Raw genomic sequence first — 22,280 nt, 5'->3', positions numbered from 1 at the left:
CAATAGTAAAAATGCTGAAGGATCCTACAGTATCTTTTCTTCCACAACCATCTCTACCATCTCCTACAAAACCCTTCTTGTTTTATCGGTGCCAGCAAATTCTTCAGGGGTTAAACGGGGAAGTGCAGCCACTACCATTGTTGCAATAACTAAATGAATGAACCAGACGAAACAGCAATCCATCCCTGGGAAGCAAGTACCTTATTTCCTACAATTACATACATTAGCCAGCAACCATATATTTTTAAAAAATTGTGTTTTATCTTTTGATGTGTGTGTACACATTACAGACACACAGGTATCTATACAAAAAGAATCATAGTGGTCTGCACACACACACACGCACACACACCCCCCCCCCCCCAAATACCTTTAAAATATTTTTTAGCATTATTATTTCAATGAAAAGATAAATAGCTTCTACAAAATTGGACAGATTAGCAACTTCATCTCAAAGGCCTTTTATTTTGCACATACAGCATATATAAATACACACACACACACACACACACACACACACACACACAAAGGGTTTTTTTCTCCATGCCGTAGACAATGCTAAAATATCTGAGATCAGGTTGCTATGCCAACAGATTTTTTTCTAAAATGAATAAAATTATTAGGAGGGAGAAAACATCCTTGACTCCTTTCCTCCCATCCATGAAGCCGAGAGAGGCTCAGGGAGGGCGAGAGGCTGCCAGATGGGGAGGAGGGGAAGGAAGGGAAGGTGGGTAGAGGGGTGTTTGCTTACCAAAGATGCTGATTTGATCGTGGCAAAGCGCTCTCTGTTCCGGTAGTGGAGGGCCTGGCTCTGAACTGACTGGGTAGGCCGCGGCTCAGGCCTGGGATCGCCGTGGCCCGCCTCATCCCTTATGAATACATGATCCTGCAGAAATGGATAAAAACAAGGAGAAAGTCCAGCTGTGCTCTTTCCTCGCCGGCTGCCTCTCTCTCACCCCTCTTTCTGCACAAGCACTGCTGTTTGAAATGCATAGTTTAGCTCTCTGCTAGTCCCCGCAGCTCCCACGGTACAAAATGAATAAGCAACACATTGCAGCCTTCAGTTAGGAATGTCAGCTGATCGCTAGTGGGATGCCTTCTGAATCCCTGGCAGGCTTTTTCTTTACCTCCAGAATTACATATATGCAAAAGAAAAAAAGAATAGAAAAAACAAGGCAATGTACAGACTCCTTAGAACAGTTTGCTTAAAATGCTGTAACCAAATAATTCCTTTAAAAATGTCATGTCCATGTCTAGCAAGGAGGATGCTGGTGGCTTTTAACATAAAAGCGAGCCTCCGCCTCATTCCCTTGAAAGATCTGCTTTCTCAATTTAATTTTATTTGAGATCTGTTCGGTAGGATCATCATTCTGCCTAGAACCAGTGTAGGCTTGTGCTGGGCTGCCTCTCTATCTTGTGCTGGGAAGATTCGGCAGTCACTGAGGGATCCTGCTTTCCAGTCATGATCGTACACAGTTCTAGCACCTTCTCTTTACAGCTTCTGAAAGGATTTTTTTTTTTAGATTTAAAGAGACAGGCATACAATTTTAACAAAATGATACTTTCACAAATTCTTCCTCAACTCAGTGTCGGTATGGTCACCAGAGTGAGTAAAGCTGAAATTTAATGTCCTTGACTGATTTAATCAGGTCTGGGCTTCTTGACAGGCAAAGATGATTAATCTTATTGTAACGCCCAGTGAAAAATAACATTCCTTGGAAAGATAATAATGGATGTTTCTTAAATGCAACTGAAATGACTTTTAAAGGGGTAAATGCTTTCAAAGCGCAATGCTTTGCTCGATAAAAGATGGAAAGGCCAGTCAGTAAGTAGCACTAACCTTTCAGAAAAAAAGATACTATAATAATTAATAGCTCAGAAACATGTACAACCATGGGGGATTTTCAAATAGTACATGTTCAGCACGGGGAAGGAGAAATTAATTCTCTTACTGCCCTAGGGTTTTAGGAGAAACCATTGTGAGAAGTCAATTTTGCATTTTGTCCATGACTATTTGAAATTTTTTATAATGGCTCTTTTCTTCATCAGTAAACAAAATTAAAGAGTTTTAAAAAATACAAAATTTTATTATACAGTGTAAAATGCTGAAAAGTCAAAACACATAAACTCCTTGAGGAAAATTAAATTTTACATCCAGGTTTCTATGTAAAAGAGAAGACCCATGATTAAATTCATCATTGGGTTGATTTTCTTTTCCCTTTTATAAAATCAGAATGCTTCAGAATGTTGGGAAGGTATTTACCATTACGTCTATATTTAGAGATTTTTTTTTTTAATTTACTGTATTGTGGTCTATTTTGTTTTCAAATAATGAAGGGACCTTTAATGCCATTGAAGGCATATATATCAAATTCAAGGGATATTCTACTGCTGTGCTGTCCAATAAGATACCCTTTAGCCACATGGATATTTTAATTAAATAAAATGTAAAATTCAGTTTCTAAGTCACACCAGCTGTGTTTCAAGCTAGCCACTAACTATGGCTACCACAGTGAACAGTGCAGATACAGATAATTTCTATCACTGCATAAAGTTCTATTAGATAGTGCTATAGATTAAAAATGCATCTCAACCCATATTTTTGCAATTTATAAAAAAATACTTGATAGGTCAATTTAGAATTTTCTACGTTATTTCCTGGGAAATCTAAATTTTTATTTCAGCAGGCAAAGAGAGATTAGGTGTGGGATTTATACATCTAGGTTTAAGGTTCTAGAGAGGAAGGCACTGGGATCTACTACCATTCATATTGCTGGATATTTATTAATAAATTACATTAACTCCAAAATTGCTCTTACTTAATATTATAATCCCAGAAAAGCAAGATGCTTCTAAATGCTAGCAATCAGAAGAGATAGGCTAGGGAGAGGCCTGTGGTTTTACAGGTCAGAGTTTTGGTGAGTATTACTTAGCTAACATTAAGTGTACTTACTGAGAGGGAGCTCTTCAATGCTGTGGCAGCAGCTAAATTTCAAATTTTGATAACTTGATTTACAAAGCTAACCTGTGGAATCCACACTATTCACATAACAGAATAAAACAAAACACATTCATATGCAAATATGTGTAACTTTAATATTAGTTGTTTTCTCTCAGATAAAAATTAACACTTGTAGGTTAGGATCCTCCTTATCAAATTAAAAGTCACATCATATTTGCTAACTTTTTAAACTCAAGGGTATTGGAATACACTGGAAAAATTAAAACTTGAGACCATAGTGATTTTAGTTGACATGTAGCTAATTAAATAACCCACTAAGGTATATTTAAAAAATAATGCTATTTTAGAAGTTAGTCTGAGAGAAGAGGTCAAAAATTTTAATCTACTTTAAATATAGTAAATAATGCTAACGCTAAAAGTATAATCCCTTGCATCTCCTTAAAATTTAAAAAAAAATTATAAAAGAATACTTAGTTTTTGTACTAGCTTCATAACAGAGATCACCAACACTAAGTCTCCAAATATTATACAAGAGACCACAGGATGAGGCAATATTTTAGTCTAACAGTGGATATCCAAGTACATAGGGAAATAAATTTTAAAATATTCAACACCATTGCTGAAAACAAGTTCAAAACTCTGCAGACAACTTAAATAATGAAGCAATTTTAAAATGAGGGCAATGTGACTTGAGAAGCAAGTAAGAACAAATTAAACTATCAGCTTTCCTGGGTATGTGGTCTGTTGGTTACATCACCCCTTCGAGTAGCAGCCCCTTTGAAAATGACTATACTTGCCTCCCAGAGTTTCCGACCTGAACACATTTTAAGATCAATACTGGAAAGGGTGAATTTGCTATTTTACGCAGTTAAGCACCGCTGCATATGATTTACAAATGTTGATGAGAGGACCAACATCTTCTTTGATGTTGAAGAATGATTTCACAAGTTTAAGAACAAATATCATGTTCTACCTTAACAAGACAAAATATATGACTTGTTTATAATTTATCCTTAAAACATTCTCATCCAGGAACGAACAAAATAGCTCTTTGAAATACCAATATGAATTGGGGACCAGTTTTAAGTAAGTCTGTGTTAACCTGGTAAATTTATAATGTCCTTTCTTTATAAAAAGTAAAATGTCTTCAGATTAAAAACTTTACTATTATTCCCTGGACAAAGGGCTTTACTTTTATTTAGAAGTTTTTCCCTAAATGTCTGACTATTTATGCTTCCGAAATGAGGATTCATGGTGTGGTCACTTGTTCAGAGTTTCTAGGTTAACTTGAAATTAACCTTGGAAACCACTCTACTGGACTCTGTTATGCTTTGCGTATACCTTTATCACACTCCTCATCATACTTATACTCGCCTGTGCATGGGACTGTGAGCTTTTTGAAGGCAGAGTAAATGTGGTTTGAAAAATCTGTTTTCCCGGCACCTAGCATAGTGCTTGATACTTTGTGGGCATTCAAAAAATGTTTGCTGAATAAATAAGCTCAAGAATATAGGTCTGAGGAGATTCTGAAAAAAATGACATTTTCTTTGTTATTATTTAACTGAATTCAAATTTGTATTTCATAAAAACCTGCCACTCTGTACTCTAAGGAAGTCGCAAAACAGTGACACACACACAAGCACACCTTTACATGGCAGGGCGGGACCGGGGTGGGGGGAAGCGGACCTAAAAATGGCTTTTTTTCTGGTGACGAGACATCTTTTTATAGATTCCCATACTTTTCACGCTGTGGAGAAGGGATCAGCAAACCCACCATCTCTTTCATTTTGTTCAAAATGATTAAATGATTGCCTAAGCAGGTACAGCTATCAAAAGCTGGGGCCAGAGGAAGGCGAGAAGATGGAAAAGGATATCTTCACCTGGAAGGACAGCTATTGGGGAGAGAAAATGGCTATCAGAAAGCAGAGGATAAAGGTGTTACTATAGAGAGGTGTTTTGTATGACTGCTCCGTTTAAGAAACATTGCCTTCATATGTTAATTTACTTTTACTCTGCCAAATGTGAGTTGAAGAGTCAAAGAACCTGCCTCTCTCTTCAGCAAAAATAACAGGAAAGGCCACTGAAGCAAGTGAAAATTAAACTAGAACATCCTATCCCCTCAAGGACATTTTTCTTTTTTTCCTCCCACGAAAATGGTGAAAGCTGTTCTTTTTTTAAAGAAGGGGGAAGAAAAAAACCCACTAACATTGACTAATAGGAAGGGTCAAGTAAAGCTTTAGGAGTTAGAAGAGAATGATTTTTCAAAAATAATCTCTAAAAGAGGGCCATGATGACTAGAGTTCATTAGGCATACTAGAAACAACAAATTGATTAATAAACAAAGAGTTTTAATATATTAAAGTCTCGTGATCTACATTAATAGAAGGCAGCAGCAAGCAACAGTAATTGATTTTAGACTTAAACAAAATAAAAGATACCTTTTAATTGACAAATTAAAAAAAATAGACTTTGTTGCTTAGGGTGATATTAAAATCTGTTTGCTACTGCTGTATGCCCAATGGTTTTAAGGTGTAGGGTGGAGGCTCAGAGGCAGCCTAGGCTACAGCAAAAAAAACTAATCTGGATTAAGAGTTTGCCCTGGACTCATTTGTGAATAATCAAGGACTTAGGTGTAGGGTTGTGTCCTATAAAAGTTCATCTTCATTTTAGTTCACAAAACATTTATTGAGTGCTTACTATGTGACAGACACCCATCTAGGTGGTACGTGAAGAGAGATGTCCTCGAGGAGCTAACAGTCTAGAGATGAGGTGATATTCTTGTTATTGGAAAAAGCAGTGTGGCAACACTAGCAAGAGGAAAAGAAATAAGTGCCTAAAGTTTATTTTGTCAGAATATACCTTTAGACTTATCAAATCATTCTTGCTCAAAGGGAAGGTTAGATTAGGATCCCTTCAGGGCCTGGGAAAGACCAGAGTAGAGGCAAAGATTGTAGAGAAGTAACCCGAAATCCTGATGTTAAAGGAAAATTTTCAGTGTCCCACTTTATATTTTTTGGACTTGATCTGTGATAGAACTGTCCTCTTAAAATCAGGGCATCTTTATTCTGGATGCAGAACAGTTAATTGCAAACCATGCCCTTACGAGTTACACATGGCCTTTAAAAGTAAGTTTACTTCCTATATAAAATGGTCATCTGGTCATATATATGATTCGACTAATTTAGGATATGTCTGCAGTCTTGATTGTAACAGTCAAGGGTGGGGGAAAAATTCTCCACTCTTATTCTTATATTTTAATATTTATTAAGCATGTTCTTATTGTCTAGAGTACTATTATTGGAGAAAAACTATTTATTTTAGTCTTTCAAACCATAAAGGTATTTAATATTATTTAACCCTTTTAATCCATTATGTTCAGTGAACCAAAACAGGATGGTGTTTAGTATCTGGTATTTAGTTCATTCACTGTGTACTTTTTGTCTGTTCCTCATTCATTCCATAGTTATTTACTTATTCATTTCATAGCCTATGCTGTGCCAGGCACTGTTTTAGGTGTTGAGATATAGTGCAGGACAAGGTAACTATAGTTTTAGCCATGATGAAATTTACACTCTACTCATGAAATAATAGATAAATTAGTACATAATATAATTTTAGATAGTGACAAGTATTAAAAAGAAAATAAAATAGGATAATGAGAAAATGGGTAGAACGTTGTTTATAAAATGATAATTTAGTGATGTACAGGCTTTTCTAAGATTCTAGAAATACAAAACTGGAAAATGTTTCATAAAACAGTACTGATTGCTTTTTTTTCTAATCTTTGTGGTCACAAATTACAATAGACCCAGAAATGCACCGCCCAGATCCCCCTTTAAAGGAAGGAGTTGTTGTCGGCAATCGTCTTTGGCTGTCAGTTCTCCTACGGGCTGCAGAGAGAGCAGCCTTGTCCAAGTTTGCACCCTTCCCAGGTTCCGCATATGCAATGACTGATCTAGCCCTGGCCACTCTGGCCCAGTTTGGACAACTCTGAAGGGCCATTTTAGCTCCAAAGTTCCCTGGAGGGGTTGGTTGAGGCTGCCATTGGACTGCATCTCGGTTCAACTTTGCCCTCTGCCCAGTGCTGCTTCTTTCTCTTCCCTCCCACAGGTGTTGACACCAAAGGGACTTCCTAATTAAAACAAAACAAGATCCTGCTGTGCCAAACCATCTCCGCTCTGCTTCCTGGAGAATCCCATAGGCAACACGTTACCCATACCTATACGTAATACAGTGTAGCTACCATCCCATCTACATGGAGAAGGGACTGATCCGGGCACTGGCTTTTAGGGGAAAAAAAAGCCTTTTCAAGTGAAATCTTAAGTGGAATCCAAATACATAATGCAGGAGGTAAAAGCACACCTTGTCCTGAGTGAGGCATGGATGAAGCTTGCTCCTGAGCACAGAATTTCAGAGCTGGAAGCAACCTTGGAAATCATACAGAACAACTCCTTATTTTACAGATGGAGAAAACTAGGCCCGGAGAGGTTTGTGACTTGTCTAAAGTAAAATAAAACTAACAGTGGCAGACAGAACTTTAAACTAGTTTCCTCATTCCTAGAGTCTACTATATAAAACTTTCTATTGAGAGTTTAAGATCCTACTTTATTTATGTTCCCAAGTGGAAAACTTTTAGGAATTCAAGTAAACCAACAAATAATGAAACTTCCGAATAATTGACTTCTACTGTGTTTAAAGATAATATAATTTTAAGCTCTGGTATAGGACTAAATGGGTTTCATGAAGAGATATGATTATTTAATATTGTTTTTATATACAATATATTCTATTCTTCTAGCCTGCTTATAATTTTTTCCTTTTTTCATTGTGGTAAAATACACATAAAGTTACCATCTGAATTATTTTCAAGTGTACAGTTCAGTGCTAATACACTTATAATGTTGTATAACTGTCACCATCATCCATTCCCATAACTCTTTTCTCCTTGTAAAACTGAAGCTCTGTACCCATTAAATAACAATTCCCCATTTATCCCCTCCCCCAATCCCTAGTAACCATCATTATACTTTCTGTCTATGATTCTGACTACCCTAAGAGCCATACAGTATTTGTCTCTTTGTGACTGGCACATTTATTTCACTTAGCATAATGTCTTCACAGTTCATCCACATTGTGGCATATGGCAGAATTTCCTTCCTTTTAAAGGTTGAATAATACTCCATTGTACATATATACCACATATTGTTTATTCATTCATCTGTCAATGGACATTTACATTGCTTCCACCTCTTTGCTGTTGTGAAAAATGTTGCTATGAACATGAGTGTACGAAAATCTCTTTGAGACCCTGCTTTCAATGCTTTAGGATATATACTGAGAAATGGAATTGCTGGATCATATGGTAATTCTATTTTTAATTTTTTGAGGAACCACCATACCATTTTCCACAGTGGCTGTACCCTTTTACATTTCCACCAATAGTGTACCAGGGTTCCAATCTCTCCACATCCTCACCAATGCTTGTTATATGTTGGGTTTTTTTAAATAGTTGCCATATTAATGTGTGTGAGGTGGTATCTCATTGTAGTTTTGATTAGAATTCCCTAATAATTAATGATGTTGAGCATCTTTTCATGTGTTTACTGGCCATTTTTATATCTTCTTTGGAGAAATGTTGATTCAAGTCCTTTGCTCATTTTTGATTCAGGTTGTTTTTTCACTGTTGTTGAGTTTTAGGAGTTCTCTATATATGCTGGATATTAATCCTTTATAAGATAGATGATTTGCAAATATTTTCTCCCATTCTGTGGGTTGCCCTTTTACTCAGTTGATATTTCAGATTATAAATTAACATCTGGTTTTCTTAACTGATTACACCAAGGAGAAAAAAGTATTGAAAGGCCCATATTATTACAAGAAAGCTCTATACTGGCATGTAAAAATTAAAATTAAAACCCCCAATGAGTTCAAGACCAACGCCTTTTTTCTTGTTGATTATGCCAGTAGAGTCTCTCTTCTAATTTTGGGTGCTCATTTGAGAGGTCCTGGAGTAAAAAGATCCAACAGAATTCCTCTTCTTTTGCTCTCTACCCCCACGGAGCCCCAGAGGTAACGGAAAGGAAAAAGTCGATCTCTATCAGCATCCATGATAGCTCCTTCCAAAAAGAGACCCCAGCAAAACCTTCTTTTCAACCTTTCAAATACATGACCACTTGCCCAAGTTCAAAGAAGGACAGCTGACAATGCTGAACTCTTAGCAGATTTCCGCATCTGCATGCCATCACTCCTTTCCTCAAAATGCTTTTACGGTTTTCTAATAATCTGGGTCCTTGCTGTCTCTCTGGTCTCAATTCACTTTCTACGTAGTTCACCAAACTCTAATCTCTCAGATCCTTCCCTTCTTCCTTGAACATACAAAGTTCCTTTTGTCACAGGGCCTTTGTACATGCTGCTTCCTGACTCACCCCAATCTTTCACCCCAAGGTAGCTAACTTCTATTTGTTTCTGAAGTTTTAGCTTAAATGTCACTTTACTGGGGAGACTTGCCCCTACTCCCTGCTAGATTAAGTCCTCCTTTTACCCAGAATGTAATAAAGTTACTTGTGTGATTATTTGCTTACTCTCCCCCACAGATAATAAGCTCCATGAAGGCATCATGTCTGTTTTGTCTGTATCCACAGGGCCTACCATAGTTCCTAGCAGATAATAAAGGTCCCCACCAATGTTTGTTGAATAAATGAATAAGTTAATCAGTTCAGAAAATAAATGTAATCCCTCCACTATTCATGACTGGGCACCAAAATATTTTCTCATGCCTTTCATCCTTACCTGTTCAATTTCCTTTTTCTCTCAAGAAAAATGCACACTTAATAGACGTCTAAGTGAAAAAAAATTCTTAAACTTGCTCACCTACTGGAATTAGACCGTGATCACTGATACTTATTAAAATAAGTACACAGGGACTTCCCCTGTGGCGCAGTGGTTAAAACTCCACCTGCCAGTGCAGGGGACATGGGTTCGAGCCCTGGTTGGGGAAGTTCCCACATGCCATGGAGCAACTAAGCCCATGTGCCACAAGTACTGAGCCTGCGCTCTAGAGCTGGTGAGCCACAACTACTGAGCCAGTGTGAGTAGAGCCCATGCTGTGCAACAAAGAGAAGCTACCACAGTGAGAAGCCTGTGCACTGCAACAAATAGTAGCCCCACTCGCCGCAACTAGAGAAAGCCTATGCACAGCAACGAAGACCCAACGCAGCCAATAAATAAATAAATAAATAAATAAATAAATAAATAAATAAATAAATAAATAATAATAAGAAATCGGCACAGATACAGCTTGCCTAGTCCTACATTATCTTTTTACCATTAAAGAACTATCATATGCTAGGTTGAGTTCCACATTTCAGTTGTAAAAGGGGAACTAAAATATCTGGATGCTAAGTGACCTGAGCTGGCTTCATTATGATTGGCAAAGCCTAGTGATGTGAAGGGGACCATGAAACTTACCTTCCTGTGCACAACAGAGGAACTGGAATTTACTGGGCTTTCATCATCATGCATCATCACAAGTTCCGAGCTGCTATCATCCATGACCTCCTGCATGCTGTTCACACTGCTGCTCTGGCTGCCTGTGCTCACAGACATGCTTGGGATGGAATGGTTGCTGCCCAGGCTGTCCAATTCCCTGCTCAGGCTGGTTCCATGTTCGCTGTCCTATAAAAATGGGGCACTCGGGTTAAAAAAAAAACGACTGGAGATAAAGTACCAATCCATTGACTAAGCTATTAAGTACACTCAATTTTGCAGTGCCAAGTTGCTTTTCTACTTTTAATGTAGTGGCTCCACTACTCCCCTACCATTTTCTGACACCTTCAATTCACTTCTATGCCTTCTGCAGGGGCTCTTCTGGACATGGGTCATAAGGCTCCAAATGCTGCTATGCCAGGGCTTTCCTCTGTCATATGCGACTATCATATTATTGTATTGCTATTCGGTAATCAGAATGAGGCCAGGTTTCTGAGAGACCTCCAGGAACATCAGGGTGCTAGGGAAAGACCGCAGGCTACTGAACCGGGGACCTCTAGGATATCTACAAACATGGCAGTCATCACTTGAAACTCAAAGCGAGTGAAGAGAGCTTTCAGAGATTTGACAAACAATATGGTCCTTTGCAAGTCATTACTGAGTAACTTCATATCTAAGCAGGGATATTAATTCTACTGTCCTGGACAGGTAATTAAATTCTGCCTCCCTCAGGCAATTCTATCATGCTTACCTCTGTAATCTTATTAAATATATCTGTCAAGTAATACTGGTATTCATCACTACTCATCCAAAGACTACTATTTGAGAAGTGATAAAATAATCAGAACATATAATTTATCCATCACAGTGGGATATCTTTCGATACAAGATTAAATGATATAATTAAAGAAACTTAGCTCCAAAAAACCCCTATTTTCAAAGAACCATGCTGTACATACATAACTTTAATGAATTGTTATTTAGCTATGGTAATATAAGGAATCATTGACAAAGGTAATTTGGGTAATTTAAAATGATAGATAATACATTATATTTTTAATAGATTTATTTTCCCAATTAAAAGGGCTCATTTGTATATATGCAATCAAGAGACTTTATATTCCAATTCAGCTTTCTTAACTTCATTTTTATAATTATTGATAAAATAATTTTATTTTCTTTTATATTAAAAAGCTAAACTAAAATTCATTCTTCATTCTTTTCCTATTTTTAAATCTATTTTTAGAGGAAGAGGAGTCCTTTCTTTTGTTCAAGGCTAATCCCTGCACTAATGCTCTTACTGTTATGCACTTCCTGAGATCCTACTTCTTTAACTGCATCTCTTTCCTCTATCTCCAATGCCTCTGTCCTGGCTCCTTTCCTTCTGCATATAAATATGAAGAGGGCTGCCCTATATGTATGTACCTTTCTACCTACTGCCCTTTGTCACTTTTCCTTCTTGGCCAAATTTACGAATCTTAAAATAACCACCTTTCGCTATCTCTGCCTTCTCACTTCCCATTTATTCTACAACCCACAGTAATCTACTATTTATCCTAACTATTCCTGTAAAACTGCTTGTACTAAGGTCATCAAGAAGGCCCTACTTGTAAAACCCAGTTAGCACTGTTTTTGGTCCTTATTTAACTTGACTGCTCTGTGGCATCTGATGGTATTGGCTGCTCCCTCCTTGAAGCTGTGTACGCTCGTAACATCTGTGATGCCTTTATCAACCAGGTCTCCCTCTTCTTATGTGGCATGGACCCTCGTCTCATTCTACATTCAGCTCCTTGATTCATCATCGTTTTAATGTCCTTGACCCTCATCCAACTATCCTTTACCCAGACCTCTTTCTTATGTTCTGGATTTGTATTTCCCAACCAAATGCTAGACATCTCCGTTCAGGTGTCCCAGTTGTCACTACCCTTCCCTTTGACCAATCCTTCTTAAGTTATTTGAATGAGAAACCAGAAAGTCATCTTACTTTAAAACCTCCATCTGTACACTGTGTCAGTAGCATATGATGCCAGAAACTTAAGACTCAGTAGGCATCAAACTGAAAGCATGCTTAACTTCCTCTTTCTCCTCGGTTCTTTTTCTCCGTTCTTGGTATTGACATACTCCAGTCACCTAAGCTCAAATGCTCAGTCACCGTAAATTCCTCCTCAACTGTCACTGTCAATGAGAAGCACTGTATTATCAAATCTACTTCTACAGTGTTTCTTAAGTGTTCCTTTCCCCCTGATTCCCATAGACACTACCCTTACTGCCTCTTGCATGGATTATTATCCAGAATGTTACCTATTCAAATCCATCTTACACTCTGATGCCAGGATAATCTTCCTAAAGCACCGCACTTCCCTGAGTCTAAAATGCCCTAGGCCTGCCTGTCAGAAACGGCCCACCTCTTCACTAATCCCCACCAGCTGATGACTTTTTCTCTCCCCACTATGGACCCCTGCCGTGTGCTCTCCCTCTACAGCATTTTTCATATTTTGCCTTATATAAGAGTTATTTTATGAATGTCTCTTCTGCAACTCTGCATGTCTCTTAAGGCAGAGAACATCAATTACATTGTTATTCCCCAAAGTGTTTTTCATAGCGCGCCGGTCCAGAACATTTTCACACAGTAGGCATTCTATAAGTGCCTGCTAAAATAAACTCAACCTACTTCTTCATCTTCCTGCGACTCATTCAAGGGTCCATTTCGTGTCTCTTGGAAAAGGATTTTTTTCATTTTCCGGTACTGTAGGTTATCTAGCTCACGAACAGCATCTTTTGTCCTCTGTATGAGGTCAATTAGGACACGTAGTGGCCGGTCTCGTCGAACAAAGTCATGCTAATTGAGGGAGGAGAAAAAACAGAAACTGATAATGAGGAGACATATTTTTAGGTGCTAGATTTAGATATAAAAGTAAATAGACATAAAACAGCTCTGTGGATTTTGAAGAAATAACAAGATACGATTTTCATTTCATGTAGCCTGTCATCTTTATAAATCTCATAGAGCGATAACTATGCTTTTCTCTTCTTCCTCAAGCCCCATTTTGTGGACTTGCCCTAGAATTTACTCAAGAATTCTTGATGTTTACTTTACCATACAAGTAGTAACAATGACTAGAACTTTAAATAGTAGCTGAGAGCTTGTGACTTTCAAATCTGAAACTACATAATAAACAAAAGAATGCAGAGTATAGAATATTCTTGTTATAATCTGCTTCAATCCTCTTCCCCACCCTATGCCACCCTTTTAAAAACAGACTTGTGTATATTTTGTTTTCTATTTCTGTGGTCATATATAGTGTATGCTTGAAAATATGGCAGCTATTCCATATATCCAGAAGTCAGAATTCTGGCAACTTTATCTTCTCTTTACAGAGCTGTATAACCAGAAATAAGGGAAAAGGGTCTCTGAGAAGTAAAAATATCTGCCCCAAAGTCCTTAAGTTTTTCTTGGTATAAACGGGCTTCACTTTCAATATTATCAACGATCTCTAACATATATTCTGGTTTCCTGGTTTCTCAGTCTACAGCAGTTTAGAAAGAGGGAACAAAAGTGGGAGAATAAAGGACTGAGAACTGTTAGAGAGTTACTTGTTGCGGAAGAACAGTCCTTTGAAAGTTCTCTGACTGCCTGACAGTAGAGAGAGGGAAATTCCATGATTAACACACCAACCAACCAACCAAATAAGAATGAACCAAGGTTTGTGGGCTAGTTTGCAAAGGGGCAAATGCTCTTCATACAGTCCTTTTATACTATAAGACTTCATGAAATGCTATTGTTTCTGAGCCATCAAGAAGTGATTACGCTTTCTTCAAGAAGGCAGAGAAGCACATCATATATTTTGACAAGATTACCACAGAAAATGATCAAAAGTAGGAGGGAATTTTGTTTTTTAAAGGAAAAGTTTCAGTTATGTGGAAAATTGACTTATGTGAAATTATAATTTGAAGATATTGGGAAAATGAGATGTAATGTGGTAGCCTGAGATGATGGAATAGATTTAATTTCTTTATAAGTTAAACAGATATAAAAGAGGAGCAGGACCACTGTGAGAAAAAAATCTGTATGTCTTGTGGTTCTTCACCCTGACTTTGCTGTCTGGGGAATTGTGGCTTTTGCTCCCGTTTTTATAAAATATCTCTTCCTATGCAAAGAGTCCTTTCTGAAAATGAAACACCATTCCCAGAAGGAAGTGTAGCCTGCATATTTCAAGAGGAGAACGAAAGGGAGAAAGTAAATTATTTTGCTACTCTAGTGCTTGCAATTAGATAAGAGCAAATCAGTTTTTAGTAAACTTCAAGCTATAACCTAGGATACTGAATTTTAGAGCAGGAGTAGCTCTTAGAAATCCTTTTATTTCCAAGGTGAGGAAATTTAGGCCCAGAGAGGTTAAGTGATTTACACAGCTAAACAGTGGAAGAGCTAGAGCTGCAACCCAGGTTTCTTTATCTGGGGGTTTGTTTTCTGGTGTTCTACCACTTATTTGACCATATCATTTGTTGTGACGACACTGTGGCCCATTTATCCTCCATTCCAACCTCTTTTCCTCACCTTCCTTTCTTGTAAGCAGTAGAAAGTAAAAGAGTTGGACTCCACCCTTCTGTGCAGTTAATAGCATGACCAATAGTTCTGGCCAATGAGATATAGGCAGAAGCCCCAGAGGAAGGCTTTGTTTTCCAGAATAAAAAGCAAGACACAAGAAAAGAAGGCGTTTGTTCTGCTCTTTGCCCTGCCCTTCTCTCGCCAGGAATAAAACTGAGTCTTGGGCTTCCCTGGTGGTGCAGTGGTTGAGAGTCCGCCTGCCGATGCAGGGGACACGGGTTCGTGCCCCGGTCTGGGAAGATCCCACATGCCGCGGAGCGGCGGGGCCCGTGAGCCATGGCCGCTGAGCCTGCGCGTCCGGAGCCTGTGCTCTGCAACGGGAGAGGCCACAACAGTGAGAGGCCTGCGTACAGCAAAAAAAAAAAAAAAAAACTGAGTCCTGGAGATGGGGAGTCATTTTGTGACCAAGAAGACAAAAGCCACATACTAAGGATGGTAAAGTAGGGAGATAGGAGGAGCTGTTGAGCTGCTTACATCACTGGACTGCTTTCCCAATGTCCTGGACTTCTTGTTGCCTGAGGTAATTAAACCCTTACTTGTTTAAGTATTTTAAAACCGACATGCTCAACGTCTTAAACACATCTCACTGCCTCCATCGTAAAGTCTGACCCTTTACAGGGGGTTCCTGCTTGAATTTCCAGGTTCCAATCTAGTCACTCCTCCTTCCCACGCATACGGCTAAATCATTCTTGCCTCCTGCTGTGCATTTCACACCTGCATGTCTTCGCTCTCGTTCGTTCTCTCTGCCTGCAATCCCATCTCCTCACTGTTCTCTAAACCCATACAGTTAAAAGGTTCTCAGATCATTTTCAAAGAATGCTTTCTTTGTTCTTGGAAATATGTTTACTTTGAACATTTAAGTAATAGGGAAATGCATAAAAGAAAGTCTATCACTCAAAATTCCACCATCCAAAAATAAATATTAAGTCATGAAATAACATTTTAGACACTCTCCCTCCCTCTCTCTCTCTTACTCTCTCAGAATGATGGATACCCAGAAATAATTTTACATGAGAAACTTATTACGCATGGTAATTTAAAGAATACTCTATTAAATTTAGGTGTATTTGAGTTTAATAGAATTAGAAGCATCTGAAGTAAAATAATTGCTTAACATTAGTTATAATTTCTTCACCAAGAGTTACCAGTTCCTAAAGTGTCCTCTAAAGTTAAGGGAAGAAAAAGATTTTCAATTTAAGAATTTATTGACCATCTACCCTGAAAAGCAGGAAAATCAGTACATTTACATTCCTTTCTTACCCCTACTTTTTTCTAGTTACGTTACTATTTTTACATTTTCAATTTTTACACTGTCAATGTTTATAAGTTTTACATTCTGCTTTTTGACCACAGCAATGATTTTACTGTAGTTCTCTATTTAAATTAATCCTATGTGAAGGTGACGTTTTAACATCACGAAGAAAATGTGACGAGAAGATGGATTATTTAAAAGTATTTGGGAACAGCAAGATAGCCAACTGGAGAAAAAAAAAAAGTTGAATTCCTTATAACAAATTTCTGCATGACCTCTCCAAAAAAGCCCAGAATAAAGAATATCAAAAGAGAAATAAGAAGAAAATATTTGCAAGGTCTACTACAAATTAATAAGGGAAAAAACTCAACAGCCCAACAGACAAATGGGCAAAGATCGTAGAGAGTTCATAGAAAAGGAAATAGAAGTGGCTTGTCAACATATGAAAGATACTCAGTCTAATTCACAATGAGAAACACAAACTAAAATGACAGTGAGAAAAGTTTTTCACTGATCTGACTAGAAGCTGAAAAAGTTTTGGTACTCATATTTTGTTAATGGACCATAAATTGGGACATCCTCTTTGGTGGAAAATTGGCAATATTTATTTAAATTTAAAATTCACATTCCCTTTGATTAGCAATTCCACTTCTAATTCATTCCAGCACAGTTTGTCATAGCAAAAGACTGCAAACACCATAAATGAGTTGGTTATAAAAACTTTAGTCCATTTGAGTATATAATGGAGCCATTAGAGAGGATGAGATAGTTCTTCATGTAGTAATATGGAACAATACTCAAAACACACTATAAAGTTAAAAAAAATCTAGCGTTTATAGTTTGCTAACACTGCTGCAAAAATAAAAAAGAATATTTACTTCCATATATGTAGAATATCTCTAGAAGGACATGTACAAAATTAGTGACACCAGTTGCTAACTCTAGGGAAGGGCCTGGAAGGGGAATATTTACTTTTCATTCTCTCCCTTCCACTATTTTTTTTATCTTCTAAAATGTGTATTGTCTATCCAAAATGAAGAATGTAGTCTCTTTACGATGCTAAATAAATAAATAAATAGTAAATAAATAAGTAATAAATAAATAAATAAATATCCGAGAGCAAACTTAAATTTAATGTTCACCACCAGTCCTTTTACAAGTTTCCCCAGTTCCTAATTCACTCTTTCTTCCTTCTTCCATCTGTCCCTTTCTCTTTCTCTCTTGCTCTTTGTTTCATCAATAGATTGGCTGGATTTTGCTACTGAGTAATTAAGAAGAAGCTTTTAAGAGAAGAAAAGGCTTGAAAATGTCAGCTGCCTTTATAAATTGAAGAGCACCTTAGCTGCGTCACAAATCCTTGGTTTACATTTTCTTTTCCTTAGAACTTTGTAAAGTTCTACTCTTTATCCCAGTCCTTGCTTTATTTTTCTGACATTATATCAAATCATGTTTGTTTTCTTACTCTTTCATTAGAATATAAGTTCCAGGAGGGAAGAAACTATCTTTTTCTTTGTATCACTGTATGATTTTCAGTGCTTAGAACAGTGCTTGGCACACAATAGACAATCAGTAAACATTGTTGACTAAATGGTAGGCTCACTTGATTTGGCCCACCAAATAAAGAGTAAATCAAATCAAATAACGATCCAAACATTTATTTCCAAAAAAGTTTTCTTCAGGTATATCTTTAAATATCTTCTGTTCCATGTGTTTTGCTTTCTTCTTTAGGAAGAATAGGTTGGAATATATATCTCCTCTGTCTTCCACATGTGTCATGCTCTCTATAATCATCTTTTGAAAATTTTCTTTTGCATTTAATTTTATTTCCCTAAGACTATCTACCATTGGAAACACCCTAAATGGGTTGGTTTATTATATTAGTTCGTTGCTTATGGTATGATTTTAATCTATATTTATTTATTTAAAAATATACTTATTTGGCAGTGCTGGGTCTTTGTTGTGGCATGCGGGATCTCATGTGGGATCTTCATTGCCGTGTGTGGGATCTTTTAGTATGGCATGCAGGCTCTTAGATGCGGCATGCAAGATCTAGTTCCCTGACCAGGGATCAAACCTGGACACCCTGCACTGGGAACGCAAAGTCTTAACCACTGGACCACCAGGGAAGTCCCTTAATCTATATTTAAAATTTTCTCTTTCGTTTCTTTCTTTACCTCTGCCCACTTGTTTTTTATATGCTTTTGTTGTCTGTTGCCCTAAAATATCATCTTTGAATGCTTGTAGTATCTCTTCTTTGAGGTTTTTTTTTTCTCCTTAATTTATAGCCCAAATTTATAATTTTTTTCTCTTTAGGGCAGTGCTGTTTGTGTCCTGCTTTTTAAATCTTTGTCTACTTCAAAGTGATAAACATATTATCTGTGTTTCTGGTGTTCTGTTGTCTGTAGTCCACATCTAGAACATGTGATGGCTCTACACCAAAAGAGAATAAGGTAGAGTCCATTGCCTTGTTGCTTCTGTCACCATATTGTGGTGGCCTGTTACTCACAAGAAGAAAAAACTTACTTCTGGGTAGAAAAACTAGTAAGCTTCAGACCTACTTCTTCAGGAACACTCAAAGCCAGAAAATAACAGAATAAGAGTTCTGAGAAAAAGAAAATGTAAACCAAGAATCTGTGACTTAGCCAAGGTGCAATTATAAAGGCAGCTGACATTTTTAACCTTCACAAATTTAGGCAATACAATCCTGAGTTTTTCTTAAAACAAACAAAGAAACAAACAAAAAAGTGCTGAAAAACACACAGAAAAGATTAAAATAACCTGGACTATTCTGTGGCCAATAAAAGATACTTATATTGTAAAAGACTCCCACATACTTCACTGATATTAATGGAACACATTGCCTATGTATATAAAGCCTATAATAAAATGTTACATGAAAAGAGATGCTCAAAAATGCTATGTTTTGTTTTGTTTTGTTTTTTTTGCTGTACGCGGGCCTCACTGTTGTGGCCTCTCTCGTGGTGGAGCACAAGCTCCGGACGCGCAGGCTCAGTGGCCATGGCTTATGGGCCCAGCCGCTCCGCGGCATGTGGGATCTTCCCAGACCGGGGCACGAACCCATGTCCCCTGCATCGGCAGGCGGACTCTCAACCACTGTGCCACCAGGGAAGCCCAAAAATGCTATGTTTAAATCAGATGAATGCAGTTAACGTGTGTGATGCAATGCTATGCAAATGTCTGTTTTATATGTTTATCACATATCTTCATTGCCTGATGATTTGACAACAACCTAACTGAAATCCCAGAGTTGGTATTTGAACCACTGAGTCTCTGTCCTGAAAACATTGCATTAAAGTTCATGCAGATATCAGTCACAGGAACATCACAATGATGACCAACGCAAGGAGAAATATTCTTTGTCACAAGGCAAAAAGAAGGGGGAGAAAAAAGAAAAGGGGAAAAGATGGGGGAAAAACTTTCTGCAGGGAACATATAGCACATATCTTGCTACTTCTATGCCTAACTACTATCTCTGGATAAATGACAAGGCGGTATGTTCTAATTCAGTTTGTCATGATGAGCTGCCACAGGAATGATTTACTCTATTCCACTACAACATGACTTTAAATCCCCCTCCTCAAATATAAACTTGAAAAATTACCCGTAATAGTTCCACTGATGTTGGCCTTTCCTGAGGCATTTTCTGCAAGCAGTAATCAACAAATCTCCTAAAGGAGTCTGTCCTGTGTGTGCAAATACATTGAAAGAAAATAAAATCAGGGTCTGTAGAACATACTGATCACTTTAAATAATTTTCATCCAAGGGAAATTTTTATATTTTAGGAGATTTTTATTAAAATACTTTGGAATGTCAGGAGAACCGAACCATTTTCAAGTTTAAGGTATCTAGAATTAATTCTTTTGGATAATGAATGTGGACAGTTTCAAGTTAGTCAACATATATACATACCTTATTATAAAAGCAAGGTCAAATTGTTATATCATAGAATGAAAAATACTATATTTATATACAACGGTTTTATATACATTTTTCTCTCCAAAGATAACAACTCTCATAAGTCTTAAGCCTATATTCTTCATGACCAGTTGGTAACTCTTCCATCGCCCACAACCTATAACCAGGTAGTAAAACTTGAAGCATAAGGGACAGAGAACCTAGGAATATGCTTTCTGGATGAAAACAATTTCTCTCTTGAAAATTCCATTTTGTCTACTCTTCTTTGACACTGCACTTTTTCTATAACTCTGTGACCCCAATAGTTAGCAAAATGTCATAATTTTCAGCAAGGAACAATATATCTTCTGAATAGATAATATATGTTCTGTCTCAACACATTTAAATATACATATAGTAAAGAAAAAAAAATGACAACTAGAAAAATAATGACATCAGAGAGGGTAATTTATCCTTGCTGGGAAGTGATAAGACTGAGGTGATCGATACAAAACCATCATGACTTAAGAGACTAGACTGGTTAGGAAGGTAGCAGGGCATGTACCTGGTAGAATTTCAATTCATACACACATTAAGAACACAGTAGAAGCCATAGTGAGGGTAGAAATATAGGGGGTGTGTGTGTGTGTGTGTGTGTGTGTGTGTGTAGAAAGTTCAGGCTTATAAAGCATCAGTGTCAGTTATCACAACATACAATGAAGGAATGAAATGCTTTCTAGGTCAGATATTTAAAGTGTAATTTAATGAAAGTGCCAAATACATATGGTGATTTCTCTTAGAAATTTAAAGCAACAGCTCAGTCTTACCATTCCTTAGATTGTAATGTGGGGGAGTCGTTCTGGGCAATGTGATATAAGGCACTCATTGCATTCATGTTGAAAAGAGGGGGCTTCCGTTCCGCTGAAAGAAAAGAAACACGATAAAGCAGTTCTTGAAAGGCATCAGGCAGATGGAGAAACAAGGAACTATGAGCAAAGCGTTGCCACTAAATCAATAGCTCGTTATTATCGTCATGCCACATAATCCACTTATTTTAATCTTTAAGGTCGCTCAGGATAGCCATTCAGAAGAAGCTTCTGGTCATCTTAAAGTACACCGGAAAAGCTCCTAACAGAACCCACTTCAAGAGAGTAAAAAAAAATTTTTTCTTATTTTTCACATGTATCTTCAAAAGGCTGAACTTTGTTTTCCCACAATAGGTATGAACATCTTCGTGTGTGTGTGTTTTAGTTAAAATAAAAAATATGTATTCATTGAAAAAAATTCAGAAAGCAGAGAAGTAGAATGAAAAAAAGGGCTAATTATGGAATGGAACATCTTAAACATCACGAACACAGTATGGGAGATAAAGTAATTCAATTCAATAAACACCATTTGAAGGCATACCCAGGCCAATGAACTGGTACAAGTCAGGGTAGAGGGTAAAAAGGAGGTAGGAAAAGGAGGATAAATGGGAGCAAGGTCTTGTCCACCCCCTTCTAAGGAGAAACTCAGTGAATCAGATACTTCTTAGTAGAAGATTTGCTCCATCCCAGCCCACCATGATCTCATGTTTGGAATTTCTATTGCTGTCTTTTAGTAGACTGCTCACTTGGCATGTGCTCTCCTATTGCATTTATATAAACATACAAATCTTTTCTCTCAAAAGAAATCATAAGCTCTAAGAGCAAGATCTTATAACCCTAATACTCTTATTCTTTTATTTATTCTCTGGCATATGTAATAAGATATTATTCAAATATTAGGTGCTCCATTTGTTGACCAAAGGAAAGAAACAAGGTTCTAGTTCTGAGTACAGTTAATTTTATGCTGTTTATTAGTTATTATGTCACAGAAGATAAATCATTGTCTCATTCTACCGTGTTTATCCTAATAGATTCTTTATATAGTACCACTTTAAAATTCATAATCTGATCTCAGGTTTCATCAGAGCACCTTGGTATTTAAGTAAAGATTCTCCTCTTAACCACTTTTAAAAAGGTGAATTCAGCGTATTCTACGCAATTCTAAGAAACATAACAAGAACTAAGGGCAGGGA

General features: G+C 37.2%; 1 protein-coding gene across 2 annotated transcripts in view; it reads right to left on the bottom strand.

The window, feature by feature from the left end:
* TAOK3 (TAO kinase 3) overlaps positions 1–22,280 on the bottom strand; it is a 189,672-nt gene that overhangs the window by 32,754 nt on the left and 134,638 nt on the right. For both annotated transcript variants that reach the window (XM_081253404.1, XM_081253403.1), the window contains 5 exons: positions 21,049–21,142; positions 19,928–20,009; positions 13,119–13,286; positions 10,430–10,636; positions 752–886 (listed from right to left, as the gene is read on the bottom strand). In XM_081253404.1, the coding sequence (XP_081109530.1) occupies positions 752–886; positions 10,430–10,636; positions 13,119–13,286; positions 19,928–20,009; positions 21,049–21,142 (686 nt within the window). The remainder of the gene's footprint in view (positions 1–751; positions 887–10,429; positions 10,637–13,118; positions 13,287–19,927; positions 20,010–21,048; positions 21,143–22,280) is intronic.

This window comes from Mesoplodon bidens (assembly GCF_964165515.1).
Source record: "Mesoplodon bidens genome assembly, chromosome: 13".
NCBI classification, from domain to species: domain Eukaryota; kingdom Metazoa; phylum Chordata; class Mammalia; order Artiodactyla; family Ziphiidae; genus Mesoplodon; species Mesoplodon bidens.
The sequence above is the reverse complement of the archived record's forward strand: the minus strand, read 5'-3'. Positions and strand labels throughout refer to the sequence as shown.